Source organism: Salmo salar, chromosome 18 (assembly GCF_965601325.2).
Source record: "Salmo salar chromosome 18, fSalSal1, whole genome shotgun sequence".
Lineage (NCBI taxonomy): Eukaryota > Metazoa > Chordata > Actinopteri > Salmoniformes > Salmonidae > Salmo > Salmo salar.
In genome coordinates, this window is record NC_138308.1 from 95,853,661 (window position 1) to 95,871,160 (window position 17,500).

Genomic DNA, 17,500 nt, shown 5'->3' on the forward strand with positions numbered 1-17,500 from the left:
TATCTGTCTCTCTCTATAGACTAAACCTACCTCTCTGTATCTGTCTCTCTCTATAGACTAAACCTACCTCTGTATCTGTCTCTCTCTCTATAGACTAAACCTACCTCTGTATCTGTCTCTCTCTCTATAGACTAAACCTACCTCTGTATCTGTCTCTCTCTCTATAGACTAAACCTACCTCTGTATCTGTCTCTCTCTATAGACTAAACCTACCTCTCTGTATCTGTCTCTCTCTATAGACTAAACCTACCTCTGTATCTGTCTCTCTCTATAGACTAAACCTACCTCTGTATCTGTCTCTCTCTATAGACTAAACCTACCTCTCTGTATCTGTCTCTCTCTCTATAGACTAAACCTACCTCTCTGTATCTGTCTCTCTCTATAGACTAAACCTACCTCTGTATCCGTCTCTCTCTCTATAGACTAAACCTACCTCTGTATCTGTCTCTCTCTCTATAGACTAAACCTACCTCTCTGTATCTGTCTCTCTCTCTATAGACTAAACCTACCTCTGTATCCGTCTCTCTCTCTATAGACTAAACCTACCTCTGTATCTGTCTCTCTCTATAGACTAAACCTACCTCTGTATCTGTCTCTCTCTATAGACTAAACCTACCTCTCTGTATCTGTCTCTCTCTATAGACTAAACCTACCTCTGTATCTGTCTCTCTCTCTATAGACTAAACCTACCTCTGTATCTGTCTCTCTCTATAGACTAAACCTACCTCTCTGTATCTGTCTCTCTCTATAGACTAAACCTACCTCTCTGTATCTGTCTCTCTCTCTATAGACTAAACCTACCTCTGTATCTGTCTCTCTCTATAGACTAAACCTACCTCTGTATCTGTCTCTCTCTATAGACTAAACCTACCTCGTCTGTCTCTCTCTATAGACTAAACCTACCTCTGTATCTGTCTCTCTCTCTATAGACTAAACCTACCTCTGTATCCGTCTCTCTCTCTATAGACTAAACCTACCTCTGTATCTGTCTCTCTCTATAGACTAAACCTACCTCTGTATCTGTCTCTCTCTATAGACTAAACCTACCTCTCTGTCTCTCTCTCTATAGACTAAACCTACCTCTGTATCCGTCTCTCTCTCTATAGACTAAACCTACCTCTCTGTATCTGTCTCTCTCTCTATAGACTAAACCTACCTCTGTATCTGTCTCTCTCTCTATAGACTAAACCTACCTCTCTGTATCTGTCTCTCTCTATAGACTAAACCTACCTCTGTATCTGTCTCTCTCTCTATAGACTAAACCTACCTCTGTATCTGTCTCTCTCTATAGACTAAACCTACCTCTGTATCTGTCTCTCTCTCTATAGACTAAACCTACCTCTCTGTATCTGTCTCTCTCTATAGACTAAACCTACCTCTGTATCTGTCTCTCTCTATAGACTAAACCTACCTCTGTATCTGTCTCTCTCTCTATAGACTAAACCTACCTCTGTATCTGTCTCTCTCTCTATAGACTAAACCTACCTCTGTATCTGTCTCTCTCTCTATAGACTAAACCTACCTCTCTGTATCTGTCTCTCTCTATAGACTAAACCTACCTCTCTGTATCTGTCTCTCTCTATAGACTAAACCTACCTCTGTATTGTCTCTCTCTATAGACTAAACCTACCTCTCTGTATCTGTCTCTCTCTATAGACTAAACCTACCTCTGTATCCGTCTCTCTCTCTATAGACTAAACCTACCTCTGTATCTGTCTCTCTCTCTATAGACTAAACCTACCTCTCTGTATCTGTCTCTCTCTCTCTATAGACTAAACCTACCTCTCTGTATCTGTCTCTCTCTATAGACTAAACCTACCTCTCTGTATCTGTCTCTCTCTATAGACTAAACCTACCTCTCTGTATCTGTCTCTCTCTCTATAGACTAAACCTACCTCTGTATCTGTCTCTCTCTCTATAGACTAAACCTACCTCTCTGCATCTGTCTCTCTCTATAGACTAAACCTACCTCTGTATCTGTCTCTCTCTCTATAGACTAAACCTACCTCTGTATCCGTCTCTCTCTCTATAGACTAAACCTACCTCTCTGTATCTGTCTCTCTCTATAGACTAAACCTACCTCTGTATCTGTCTCTCTCTCTATAGACTAAACCTACCTCTCTGTCTCTCTCTCTATAGACTAAACCTACCTCTGTATCCGTCTCTCTCTCTATAGACTAAACCTACCTCTCTGTATCTGTCTCTCTCTATAGACTAAACCTACCTCTGTATCTGTCTCTCTCTCTATAGACTAAACCTACCTCTCTGTATTTGTCTCTCTCTATAGACTAAACCTACCTCTCTGTATCTGTCTCTCTCTATAGACTAAACCTACTTCTCTGTATCGGTCTCTCTCTCTATAGACTAAACCTACCTCTGTATCTGTCTCTCTCTATAGACTAAACCTACCTCTCTGTATCTGTCTCTCTCTCTATAGACTAAACCTACCTCTGTATCCGTCTCTCTCTCTATAGACTAAACCTACCTCTGTATCTGTCTCTCTCTATAGACTAAACCTACCTCTCTGTATCTGTCTCTCTCTATAGACTAAACCTACCTCTCTGTATCTGTCTCTCTCTCTATAGACTAAACCTACCTCTGTATCTGTCTCTCTCTATAGACTAAACCTACCTCTCTGTATCTGTCTCTCTCTCTATAGACTAAACCTACCTCTGTATCCGTCTCTCTCTCTATAGACTAAACCTACCTCTGTATCTGTCTCTCTCTATAGACTAAACCTACCTCTCTGTATCTGTCTCTCTCTATAGACTAAACCTACCTCTGTATCTGTCTCTCTCTCTATAGACTAAACCTACCTCTCTGTATCTGTCTCTCTCTATAGACTAAACCTACCTCTCTGTATCTGCTCTCTCTCTATAGACTAAACCTACCTCTGTATCTGTCTCTCTCTCTATAGACTAAACCTACCTCTGTATCTGTCTCTCTATAGACTAAACCTACCTCTCTGTCTCTCTCTCTATAGACTAAACCTACCTCTGTATCCGTCTCTCTCTCTATAGACTAAACCTACCTCTCTGTATCTGTCTCTCTCTATAGACTAAACCTACCTCTCTGTCTCTCTCTCTATAGACTAAACCTACCTCTGTATCTGTCTCTCTCTATAGACTAAACCTACCTCTCTGTATCTGTCTCTCTCTCTATAGACTAAACCTACCTCTCTGTCTCTCTCTCTATAGACTAAACCTACCTCTGTATCCGTCTCTCTCTCTATAGACTAAACCTACCTCTCTGTCTCTCTCTATAGACTAAACCTACCTCTCTGTATCTGTCTCTCTCTCTATAGACTAAACCTACCTCTGTATCCGTCTCTCTCTATAGACTAAACCTACCTCTCTGTATCTGTCTCTCTCTATAGACTAAACCTACCTCTCTGTATCTGTCTCTCTCTATAGACTAAACCTACCTCACTGTATCTCTCTCTATAGACTAAACCTACCTCTGTATCTGTCTCTCTCTCTCTATAGACTAAACCTACCTCTGTATCTGTCTCTCTCTATAGACTAAACCTTCCTCTCTGTATCTGTCTCTCTCTCTATAGACTAAACCTACCTCTGTATCTGTCTCTCTCTCTATAGACTAAACCTACCTCTGTATCTGTCTCTCTCTCTATAGACTAAACCTACTCTCTGTATCTGTCTCTCTCTATAGACTAAACCTACCTCTGTATCTGTCTCTCTCTCTATAGACTAAACCTACCTCTCTGTATCTGTCTCTCTCTATAGACTAAACCTACCTCCCTCCACTCCCCCTCCCTCCACTCCCCCTCCCTCCCTCCCTCCACTCCCCTCCCTCCCTCCCTCCCTCCCTCCCTCCCTCCCTCCCTCCCTCCCTCCAGTGCAGGTGCATATAAGGGCCCTTAAATGAGCACTGTGAAGAGGACCTGATTGAGAACACTTCATCTGTCAGTCTGTCTGTGTGACAATGCAGCCTATTGAATGGAGAAAATGGAGGTTAGCGGAACACACACACACACACACACACACACACACACACACACACACACACACACACACACAGTTATAATCTTTATTCTTTTATCCTCATATTTAATTTCTTCATCTTTCACTTCAATTAAACCTTCGCTACTATTCTACTATTTATCTCTCTTTTTATCCTTCATCCCTCCTAACCTCCTAACCTCCTATATCCCTTCATCCCCCCTAACCTCCTACATCCCTTCATCCCCCCTAACCTCCTACATCCCTTCATCCCTCCTAACCTCCTATATCCCTTCACTAACTTCCTTCATCCCTCCTAGACTCCTTAATCCCTTCACTAACTTCCTTCATCCCTCCTAGCCTCCTTAATCCCTTCACTAACTTCCTTCATCCCTCCTAGCCTCCTTAATCCCTTCACTAACATCCTTCCCATCACTCCTCCTAGCCTCCTTAATCCCTTCACTAACTTCCTTCATCCCTCCTAGCCTCCTTCATCCCTTCACTAACTTCCTTCATCCCTCCTAGCCTCCTTAATCCCTTCACTAACATCCTTCATCACTCCTCCTAGCCTCCTTAATCCCTTCACTAACTTCCTTCATCCCTCCTAGCCTCCTATATCCCTACACTAACTTCCTTCATCCCTCCTAGCCTCCTTCATCCCTTCACTAACTTCCTTCATACCTCCTAACATCCTATATCCCTACACTAACTTCCTTCATCCCTCCTAGCCTCCTTCATCCCTTCACTAACTTCCTTCATACCTCCTAACATCCTATATCCCTACACTAACTTCCTTCATCCCTCCTAGCCTCCTTCATCCCTTCACTAACTTCCTTCATACCTCCTAACATCCTATATCCCTACACTAACTTCCTTCCTACCTCCTAGCCTCCTTAATCCCTTCACTAACTTCCTTCATCCCTCCTAGCCTCCTTCATCCCTTCACTAACTTCCTTCATACCTCCTAGCCTCCTAAAAAGAGGGACAGAGAGCGAGAGAGGGACAGAGAGAGAGAGAGAGTGGGACAGAGAGAGAGAGAGATAGAGAGAGAGAGGGGCAGAGAGAGAGAGGGACAGAGAGAGAGAGAGAGAGGGACAGAGAGAGAGAGAGAGAGGGACAGAGAGAGAGAGAGAGACAGAGAGAGAGACAGAGAGAGCGAGAGAGAGAGACAGAGAGAGACAGAGAGAGAGAGAGAGAGAGAGAGAGGGGGACAGAGAGAGAGAGAGAGAGAGAGACAGAGCGAGAGACAGAGAGAGAGACAGAGAGAGAGAGAGAGAGGGACAGAGGGACAGAGACAGAGAGACAGACAGAGAGAGACAGAGAGAGACAGAGAGAGGGACGGAGACAGAGAGAGAGAGAGAGACAGAGAGAGAGAGAGAGAGACAGAGGGACAGAGAGAGAGAGGGACAGAGAGAGAGTAAAGAGGAAATGGTAGAGAGGCAGTGAGAGAGTGTTAAGGAGCTCCTCATGTTGCTGTGATGAATGACATCTCTAGGGTCTCTCCTCCATCTGTTTGTCCCTCCATCCCTCCCACTCCCTGTATCTCTCTCCCCTCCCTCCATCCCTCCCTCTTTCCCTCTCCCTCCCTCCCTCCCTCCCTCCCTCTCCACCCCACCCTCCCTCTGTCTCCATCCCTCCCTCTCCATCCATCCCTCCCTCCCTCTCCATCCATCCATCCCTCCCTCCCTCTCCACCCCACCCTCCCTCTCTCTCACTCATCCCTCCCTCCCTTTCCACCCCACCCTCCCTCTCTCCATCCCTCACCCCCTCTCTCCATTCCTCCCTCCCTCTCTCCATCCCTCCCTCCCTTCCTCTCCACCACTCCTCCCTCTCCACCCTTCCCTCCCTCTCCACCCTTCCCTCCCTCTCCACCCCTCCCTCCCTCTCTACCTTCCCTCTGTGTGTGTGTGTGTGTGTGTGTGTGTGTGTATGTGTGTATGTGTGTGTGTGTGTGTGTGTGTGTGTGTGTGTGTGTGTGTGTGTGTGTGTGATAAATAAAACCTATAGTAGTGGCATATGGGTCTAAGCATGACACTATGCATACTAATGACGACAGAGCAGAAAGATGTTTCATCATGTTCTATGTCCTGCTGAACATGGAAAGCATTACACACACACACACGCACACGCACACACACACACACGGTATCTTACCTGTGTGAGAGAGCATTCCAGGTGACAACAGGCTGTGAACCCCAGGGTGGAGAAGCCTGGAGCTTTCCCGAATCCCTCCCCCGACAGAGAGCTTCGGAGGGCGGCCCGGACGAGAGCTGAGCGACGGGGGGGGGGGGGGGGGGGGGGGGGGAGAGAATTTGAGGTAACGGCTATAAAGACAGTACACACACAAAAGAATGAGAGGAGACTCTCTCTCTCTCTGACTTTGGAGAACCATCTGTTACCCCCACTGAGACCTAGCCTCTCCCCTGTGTTTCCATCTCTTCGTTCTACAGTAATGACTGCAGCAGTCAAATAGAGAGAGAGCGGATTTTTTTATTTATTTACACAGAAGCATCCAGGGTCAATGCCCTGCTCAAGGGCACGTTGACAAATCTACCACCGGGCCAAAAAACGTGAACAAGAACCCTCCAAGATCCCACCACAGTTACCCAATAGCTGTCCCTCAACCATTGGAGACCCCTCCCACAGTCCCCCCCCAAGAAGAAAAATAATAAAAAATACAATTAATTCCATTCCCCACCCCCAAGAACCCCCCAATGCACCAACAACCATGAGAATGAACTAAAGAGAGAAAAAAGGAAAAGACAGAAGAAAACAGCAAACAACAACGCAATTTAAAACAAAGGATATCAAGGACAATTAAATCATAACAGCAACGCCAACTGTAAATGTTTGTGTGCATGTCTGGCACTATTACATCTATGTGTGTGTTCTTATATGTGTTTATTTGAATAAGAGTGTGTGTGTATGGGTTGGCAGCATAGCTTAGAGGTTAGAGCATTGGACTAGTAATCAAAAGGTTGCAAGATCAAATCCCTGAGCTGACAAGGTAAAAATCTGTCATTCTTCCCCTGAACAAGGCAGTTAACCCACTGTTCCTAGGCCGTCATTGTAAATAACAATTTGTTCTTAACTGACTTGCCAAGTTAAATAAAGGTAAAAAATATGCATGTGTACAAACACCTGCATGGCCATCTGGCATTAGTTTAGACCATCTTTCACACAGCAACTCCACTCCCACTTGTCTCCAATTCCACATTCCAACCCTCAGCTTCCCTCAGCCCATCCCATGTATCTCTGTTGGCCACCCACTTCGGGTTTCTACGCAACACAAATCTTTCAACTATGCTGTGATGTTTAACGTACAATTTCAATCTATCTAATCGAATAGAATCCACAGATAAATACTTTTACTAAGAGTGTTAGCATGTTAGTAATTGACTGACCTGGTCTCTCCAGATCTCCTAACAGTACTATATCTAGGGTCAATTTTAGATCAATGCTATGCATTTTCAGCCATTCCTGAACCTGAAACCAGAAACCTGCTACCTGAGGGCAATACCAAAATAAATGGTCTATTGATTCTGTATCCTCACAACAAAATCTGCAGAGCTTTGATGATTTTATGCCCCAAATATTCAACATTTTGTTGGTAGCAAGACTTCTATATAATCATTTCTGCTGAAAAGCACAAAGTCTTGAATCTTGCGTTGTTCTATATAACAACTCATACGCCCTGTACCATGGAATCGGTACATCAAAAATCTCTTCCCAACTATTTTGCAATCTGTATGGCACAGTTGTCAACATCCTGGTCCTTAAATGAAACTGGTATACTTTCCTATTTATGCTATTTTTATTCCTCCGCAAGTTTTGATCCTTTATATTGGGCAGACAGACCAGTTCCCTACCTCCTCCCGCTGCCACCTGCCTCCTCCATTTTTGGGGTAATGCTGTAATCAATTGGTTGTACTCTTGGATTGAGCAGACCTTTCCTTACAATTCTGATAACTCCATGAAGGCCATAACTCTACCATTCCAATTTACAATATCGTTTAAGAACAAAATACCCTGTTCAAACATCTTTCCCATAAATACAGGTATTTTATCAACCAGCACATTTGAGTTCAGCCATAATATTTGTTGTAATATTTGTTCTATCTTTTCAGGGGGATGAAATTGAATTGTAGCCATTTTTAAACAATTGATGAGCTTTTCTTAGTTATCTTCTTGAGAACCATTGAGCGATCAAATACAACTTTTGAATGAGTGAAGCTTTTAGAGAGAGGTTTAGTGCTTTTATATTTAATTATCTCAACCCACCCTATTCATTTTATAGATAGGCACATTTTTATTTTGTCTGGTTTAGTGTCCCAGATAAAGCGAAATATTTTTTATTTATTGCTTTATTAATATGATTTCAAAAACGAATCATCAGGAGTAGGCAGCGCCATAAGTAAGTGCGTAAACTGACATATGACTAAGGAGTTAATCAGGGTAATTTTTCCATAAATATACAGGTATTTACCTCTCCATGGTTGCAGGATCTTGTATTTTTTTTCAAGTTTTCTATTGAAATTCATTGTGGAGAGCTTATTTATATATTTTGTGATATGAATAGCTAGTATGTCTACTTCACCATCAGCCCATTTTATAGGTAAACTGCAGGGTAATGTAAAAGTTGTATTTTTTAAAGATCCAATACATAATATTGCACATTTATCAAAATTAGGTTTTAGTCCAGAGAGTACAGAAAAGTCATCTAGATCTTCAATGAGACATTGCAGGGATCTAGCTTGCGGACTTAATATGAAACTTGAGTCATCAGCATACATGGACACCTTTGTTTTTAAGCCTTGGATTTCTAATCCTCTAATGTTGTTATTGGATCTGATTTTAATAGCTAGCATTTCAATGGCCTTAACGAATAGATATGGTGACAGTGGACACCCTTGTTTAACTCCTCTTGACAATTCAAAACTCTCTGAGAAGTAGCCGTTATTTACTATTTAACACCTGGGGTTGTTATACATTATTTTTACCCAATTTATAAGAGAATTACCGAAATTGAAAAAATCCAGGCATTTATAAATAAAGTCCAGTCTTACTTTATCAAATGTCTTTTCAAAATCCACTATAAATACCATTCCTGGCTTCTTATATGTTTCATGATGTTCTATTATTTCTAGTAGTTGTCGTATATTATCTCCAATGTATCATCCATGTAAAAAACCTGTCTGATCAGGATGATCAATACCTGGTAAAACCCTTTTAATTCTGATTGCTATGCATTTTGCTAGTATTTTTGCATCACAACATTGAAGTTTAAGGGGCCTCCAGTTTTTTAGATAGACCAGGTCTTTATATTTGCCATCTGGGTCTTGTTTTAATAATAGAGAAATCAGACCTTCCGGCTGAGTACCTGACAGACTACCATTTCTATAGGAGTAGTTAAAACAATCTAACAATGGAGCTTTTAGTATATCAAAAAATACTTGATATACCTCTACCGGTATGCCATCAAGCCCTGGGGTTTTTCAGACTGAAAGGATTTAATAGCCTCAAAAAGTTCTTCCTCTGTAATTTGGCCTTCGCACTGATCTTTCTCTACATTTGTTAATTTTCAATTTTTTAAATTATTTGGAAAGAATTCTTTACCGTAATCTTCATTCAGTGGGAAAGGATGAGATGGAAAAGTGAACATCTGCCTAAAATAATTAGCTTCCTCTTTTAAAAGCCTTCCCTGTAGCTCAGTTGGTAGAGCATGGTGTTTGCAACGCCAGGGTTGTGGGTTCGATTCCCACGGGGGGCCAGCAAAAAAAAAAAATGTATGAAATTGTATGAAATGTATGCATTCACTACTGTAAGTCGCTCTGGATAAGAGCGTCTGCTAAATGACTAAAATGTAAATGTAAATGTAAAAGATAATTTGGAGAATCATAGACGACTCCGTCTTCAGTAACGAGTTTCTGCAAATAATTTTTGTCAGCGTTCCTGTATTGGAGATTCAGGAACAATTTGGTGCATTTTTCACCATATTCCATCCAGTTTGCTTTATTTTTGTAATAGATTACATTAGATCGTTCTTGAATAAGTTCCTCAAGTTCTTTTTGTTTTTCCTCTAACTTATTTTGTATCTCTGTAGTATTGTTTTTATTGCCATCTACCTGTACTATTAGTTCATGGATTTCCCTTGGTAGTCTTGTTTCTTTAGCCAGAAACTGCTTTTTTTTTATTATTGATGAATATTGAATTGAATGACCTCTGAATGTACATTTAAAGGTATCTCAAACAATAAGGGGATGTGCTGAACCTATATTATACTGGAACAATTCAGTTATAAATTATTTTGTCTTAGTAAAAAAATAAGTTGTCCTCCAGTAAACTTTGATTACATTTCCAATATCCCCATCCATGTGGAAAATGTATGAGTTTTTTGAATGCCAATTAGATGATGATCCGATCGCATTCTGTCTCCTATTAAAACTTTTTAACCTTTGATGCAAGAGAGAAAGAGACAAGAAAGTAGTCAACACGACTAGCTTGATTAAGTCTCCTCCATGTATATCTCACTAGGTCGGGGTTTTTTTAGTCTCCAACTATCCACTATTTCTAATGTGTCCATAATATTTGTGATTTCCTTAAGGGCACGGTGATGATAGTTTGTAGAGTGATTACCTTTACGGTCCATTGCGGTACTGAACACTGTGTTATAGTCTCCTACCATAATGATTAGATCATTTGTTGCCTGTAAGTTCAATAAATTGGTATAAATGTTTTCTAAGAAGTATTGGTCATCCTGATTTGGACCATATAGATTAATGAGCCAAATCTCTTTTTCGTCCACTTTCATATTCAAAAAGATCCACCTTCCTTGTGAATAATTCCTGACTATTTGCACATTCAGATCGAAATTTTTGTTAATTAATATCATCACACCCTTTGAGTTCCTTTGTCCATGATATAAAATTATTTCACCACCCCATTCCTTTTCCCACGCAACTTCATCTAAGGCTGTAGAGTGAGTTTCCTGTAAACAGTCTATGTTATATTCCTTTTCTTTTAGCCATGTAAAGACTGATCTTCTTTTTTTATAATCTGCTAAACCGTTACAATTATAACTGGCTATACTTATTTCACCCCTTACCATAACTAGATACTATTCTCAGTCTAAATTAACCATAATTAGTGGTTGTAAAGTTACTGCCTTCAGAGGTATTAAGACGGTCAAAACTAAAGCTTTCAAATGTCTGAAATTTAGAATTCAAGAAATAGGTTCTAGCAATATTTGTTTTATTCCTTTGCCTGTTCGCCTGTGAGCCAAAGCCACAGATGTTAGAAAATTGAGGCAAGATACTGTATGTAGGAAATCTGAGTAAGTTGATGTGTATGATATTCGATGTGATATAGTGAGAGTGTGTACGATTTCTGTATAAGAGTAAGACTATAATCTGTGATGTCCACATAAATAATAACTCTGCCAATTGGCATGGTTGAGTGTCTATGTGTGTAACATGTAGTGTGTATAGCCTTAATATTCATGATGATAATTGTAATCCATATCGTATCACTGTCATAGTTGCATCATAATTACCTTTAACATCATTGAAAAACACATCTCAGCATTTCCATAGCAATTGACGTTTCACATGATCATGAAAGAGACCTTGCATTACTCTAGAGACGGCTTCACTACAGTACAAATGTATCCCGTACAATATGTTATTATTCCCCAATGCCCCTATTCTGATATCTTCCCCTTGTTTGTTGTAAACATATATAAACTTGTAGACAAATACATGAAAAAGATAGACAAACAATAAACACATTAAATTATGAAACAGTTCGACAATAGAGAGGGGGAGAGAAGAGAGCGAGATCAGGTGTGTGTGTGTATGTATAAGTCCGTATGTGTAAGCAAGCATGTAGTTGAGTACGTGTGTGTTCATATCCACTTCATAATGTTCAGATATTTTTACAGCTCCCATACATTATTTTTTTCTCGTAACCTGAAGTCCCTGTAACATTTAGTACAGCCATGGTGTTATGGAGCTGTCTCGGAATAGCTTTCCATCTATAACGAGTTGGTCCATAATGATAAAGACACGCTTACCCTTCTCCCTTTGTTGCCTTTGTACCGGATACAGTCTCTTACAACGTTCGTTTATCTCCCTTGGAAATTGGTCATTGAGACCGAATTTGGTCCCTTTTAAGCTCCTTGCCCCTGATTTTGATCAGCTCCTTTTGTTGGTAGTGTTTAAACTTTGCGATGACCAGTCGGGGACAGCGCCACCTTGTTTACAGTCTCTATAGGAAGTTTCAAAGGCGGATTGCATGAGAGCGGACTATTGACATGGATGGATGTTTAGCATAGCAACCTTACAACACACACACCCATGGAGGTATGGAACGTTTTTGTGATTCACGGACACTCCACTAACCTGCTTGACAATTATTTTGCACAGAGGGTAGACACACACACACACACACACACACACACACACACACACACACACACACACACACACACACACACACACACACACACACACACACACACACACACACACACACACACACACACACACACACACACACACACACACACACACAGCTTGGTATTTTATCATTACATGGTAAAGTCAATATGCTGTAAAGAGAGAGGAGAGAGAGAGAGAGAGAGAGAGATAAGGAAGGCAGAGGGTCAATACCCCTTCTGGTAGATTAAGTGACCTAATATCACAGGAACAACATATCTCTAATATCACACAGGAACAACATATCTCTAATATCACAGGGACAACATATCTCTAATATCACACAGGAACAACATATCTCTAATATCACACAGGAACAACATATAATATCACACAGGAACAACATATCTCTAATATCACACAGGAACAACATATCTCTAATATCACACAGGAACAACATATAATATCACACAGGAACAACATATCTCTAATATCACACAGGAACAACATATAATATCACACAGGAACAACATATCTCTAATATCACACAGGAACAACATATCTCTAATATCACACAGGAACAACATATCTCTAATATCACACAGGAACAACATATCTCTAATATCACAGGAACAACATATCTCTAATATCACAGGAACAACATATCTCTAATATCACACAGAAACAACATATCTCTAATGTCACACAGAAACAACATATCTCTAATATCACACAGGAACAACATATTTCTAATATCACAGGAACAACATATCTCTAATATCACACAGAAACAACATATCTATAATATCACACAGGGACAACATATCTCTAATATCACAGGAACAACATATCTCTAATATCACACAGGAACAACATATCTCTAATATCACAGGAACAACATATCTCTAATATCACACAGGAACAACATATAATATCACACAGGAACAACATATCTCTAATATCACACAGGAACAACATATCTCTAATATCACACAGGGAACAACATATAATATCACACAGGAACAACATATCTCTAATATCACACAGGAACAACATATAATATCACACAGGAACAACATATCTCTAATATCACACAGGAACAACATATCTCTAATATCACACAGGAACAACATATCTCTAATATCACACAGGAACAACATATCTCTAATATCACAGGAACAACATATCTCTAATATCACAGGAACAACATATCTCTAATATCACACAGAAACAACATATCTCTAATGTCACACAGAAACAACATATCTCTAATATCACACAGGAACAACATATTTCTAATATCACAGGAACAACATATCTCTAATATCACACAGAAACAACATATCTATAATATCACACAGGGACAACATATCTCTAATATCACAGGAACAACATATCTCTAATATCACACAGGAACAACATATCTCTAATATCACACAGGAACAACATATCTCTAATATCAAACAGGAACAACATATCTCTAATGTCACACAGAAACAACATATCTCTAATGTCACACAGAAACAACATATCTCTAATATCACAGGAACAACATATCTCTAATATCACAGGAACAATATCTGCATTGCTTGCTGTTTGGGGTTTTCCGCTGAGTTTCTGTATAGCACGTTGTGATATCTGCTGTTCCAAAAAGAATAAAGACATTTCAAATGTTATATCATGTGCAAATAGTTAAAGTATGAAATGGAAAATAAATAAACATAAACATGGGTTGTATTTACAATGCTGTTTGTTCTTTGTTATGGAATCGCTTCCTTTTAGGTGGTTGTAGAATTTAACGTCTCTTTCAGCATTTTGATAATTAGCGGGTATCGGACTGATCCTGCTCTGCATGCATTATTTGGTGTTTTACATTGTACACAGACGATATTTATGCAGAATTCTGCATGCAGAGTCTCAATTTGGTGTTTGTCCCATTTTGTGAATTCTTGGTTGGTGAGCGGACCCCAGACCTCACAACCATAAAGGGCAATGAGTTCTGTAACTGATTCAAGTATTTTTAGCCAGATCCTAATTGGTATGTCGAATTCTCTCTCTCATGCTTGCTTCCTTACCAGCAGTGGACGATCTAGGGACACTAGAGAGAGATGTGTGATTAACCCGCAGCACAAACAAACAATGAGGTCATTCATCGGGCCAATCAAAAGAGTGTTCTACGGAACAGAAGCGAAGAAAAAAATAAACATTCATCCTTCTTTTCTCTCCTTTTCCCTCCCTCCTGCCTTCGTTCTCCAGACAGGTGCAGAGCAGGGAGAAAAACACTGCTCAATATTTAACCATTTGATTAAATATTAAATCATGAACCACTGATTGTCTGTAATACTGGGCAACGTGGTTACCGTGCGGGTTACCGTGCGGGTTACCGTGTGGGTTACCATGTGGGTTACCGTGTGGGTTACCGTGTGGGTTAATGTGTGGGTTACTGTGTGGGTTAATGTGGGTTACCGTGCGGGTTACCGTGTGGGTTACTGCGTGGGTTACCGTGTGGGTTACCGCGTGGGTTAATGTGTGGGTTACTGTGTGGGTTAATGTGTGGGTTACCATGTGTGTTAATGTGTGGGTTAATGTGTGGGTTACTGTGTGGGTTACCATGCGGGTTAATGTGTGGGTTACCGTGTGGGTTAATGTGTGGGTTACCGTGTGGGTTAAGTGTGGGTTACCGTGTGGGTTAAGTGTGGGTTACCGTGTGGGTTACCGTGTGGGTTAATGTGGGTTACCATGCGGGTTACCGTGTGGGTTACTGCGTGGGTTACCGTGTGGGTTACTGTGTGGGTTACCGTGTGGGTTACCGTGTGGGTTACTGTTTGGGTTAATGTGTGGGTTACTGTGTGGGTTAATGTGTGGGTTACCATGTGTGTTAATGTGTGGGTTAATGTGTGGGTTACTGTGTGGGTTACCATGCGGGTTAATGTGTGGGTTACCGTGTGGGTTAATGTGTGGGTTACCGTGTGGGTTAAGTGTGGGTTACCGTGTGGGTTAATGTGTGGGTTACCATGCGGGTTACCGTGTGGGTTACTGCGTGGGTTACCGTGTGGGTTACTGTGTGGGTTACCGTGTGGGTTAATGTGGGTTTCCGTGTGGGTTAATGTGTGGGTTACCGTGTGGGTTAAGTGTGGGTTACCGTGTGGGTTACCGTGTGGGTTACCATGCGGGTTACCGTGTGGGTTACTGCGTGGGTTACCGTGTGGGTTACTGTGTGGGTTACCGTGTGGGTTAATGTGGATTACCGTGTGGGTTAATGTGGGTTACTGTGTGGGTTACTGCATGGGTTAGCGTGTGGGTTAATGTGGGTTACCGTGTGGGTTACTGTGTGGGTTAATGTGTGGGTTACTGTGTGGGTTACCGTGTGGGTTAATGTGTGGGTTAATGTGTGGGTTACCGTGTGGGTTAATGTGTGGATTAATGTGTGGGTTACCGTGTGGGTTAATGTGTAGGTTAATGTGTGGGTTACTGTGTGGGTTACTGTGTGGGTTAATGTGTGGGTTACCGTGTGGGTTAATGTGTGGGTTAATGTGTGGATTACCATGTGGGGTTACCGTGTGGGTTAATGTGTGGATTAATGTGTAGGTTACCGTGTGGGTTAATGTGTGGGTTACCGTGTGGGTTAATGTGTGGGTTAATGTGTGGGTTTGGGTTAATGTGTGGGTTACCGTGTGGGGTTAATGTGTAGGTTAATGTGTGGATTAATGTGTGGGTTAATGTGTGGGTTACCGTGTGGGTTACTGTGTGGATTAATGTGTGGGTTAATGTGTGGATTATCATGTGGGTTAATGTGTGGGTTAATGTGTGGATTAAATGTGTGGGTTACCATTGTGGGTTACCGTGTGGGTTACCATGTGGGTTAATGTGTGGGTTAATGTGTGGGTTAATGTGTGGGTTACCATGTGGGTTAATGTGTGGGTTACCGTGTGGGTTAATGTGTAGGTTACCGTGTGGGTTAACGTGTGGGTTAATATGTGGGTTAATGTGTGGGTTAATGTGTGGGTTACCGTGTGGGTTACCGTGTGGTGAGGGTACCATGTGTGTTACCGTGTGGGGATACCGTTGTGTGTTTTTACCAGGAAGTAAGGTATTGCTGCTTTAACCTCACTAGGGTATGTTGGACGCTAGCGTCCCACCCGCGGGACACTCGCCTACAGCCAGTGAAATAGCAGGGCGCCAAATTCAAAACAACAAAAATCTCATAATTCAAATTTCTCAAACATACAACTATTATACACCATTTTAAAGATAAACTTCTCATTAATCTAACCACAGTGTCCGATTTCAAAAAGGCTTTACGGCGAAAGCATAGCATTAAATTATGTTAGGACAGTGCCTAAACAAGAAAAACCACACAGCCATTTTCCAAGCAAGGAGAGGCGTCACAAAAACCAGAAATACAGCTAAAACTAAGCACTAACCTTTGATGATCTTCATCAGATGGCACTCATAGGACTTCCTGTTACACAATACATGTATGTTTTGCTTGATAAAGTTCATATTTATATCAAAAAAACATATTTTACATCGGCGTGTAAAGTTCAGAAATGTTTTGCCTCCAAAAACTTCCGGTGAATGAGCACATCAATTTACAGAAATACTCATCATAAACGTTGATAAAATAAAAAACTGTTATTCAAAGAATTAAAGATAAACTTCTCCTTAATGCAACCGCTGTATCAGATTTCAAAAAGTTTTACGGCGATGTCACGTCCTGGCCAGTATAAGGTTAATTGTTTTTTGTAGTTTGGTCAGGACGTGGCAGAGGGTATTTGTTTTATGTGGTTCGGGGTGGTGTGTTTGTGTAAAGGGTGTTTGATTTAGTATTTCTGGGTTTTTGGTTGATGGTCTATGTGGTTGTATTCTATGGTTAGTCTGGTGTGTGTGTTTCTATGTTTGGTTAATTGGGGTTGGGACTCTCTGTTGAAGGCAGGTGTTGTCTATCTGCCTTTGATTGAGAGTCCCATATATTAGGGTGTGTTTTGTGTTGTGTGATTTGTGGGTGATTATTCTGTGTATAGCCTTGTGCCTTACCAGACTGTTTATTTGTCGAGTGTTCGTTTTTTGTGTTTTGTATGTTCATTGTTGAGATTAATTAAAAAT

General features: G+C 41.0%; 1 protein-coding gene across 1 annotated transcript in view; it reads right to left on the bottom strand.

Annotated features, from left to right (window-relative positions):
- Nucleotides 1-17,500, bottom strand: part of LOC145861707 (dachshund homolog 2) — a 104,806-nt gene that overhangs the window by 59,270 nt on the left and 28,036 nt on the right. Inside the window, exon 2 of the mRNA XM_082964599.1 lies at nucleotides 6,114-6,229. Within this exon, the coding sequence (XP_082820725.1) occupies nucleotides 6,114-6,229 (116 nt within the window). The remainder of the gene's footprint in view (nucleotides 1-6,113; nucleotides 6,230-17,500) is intronic.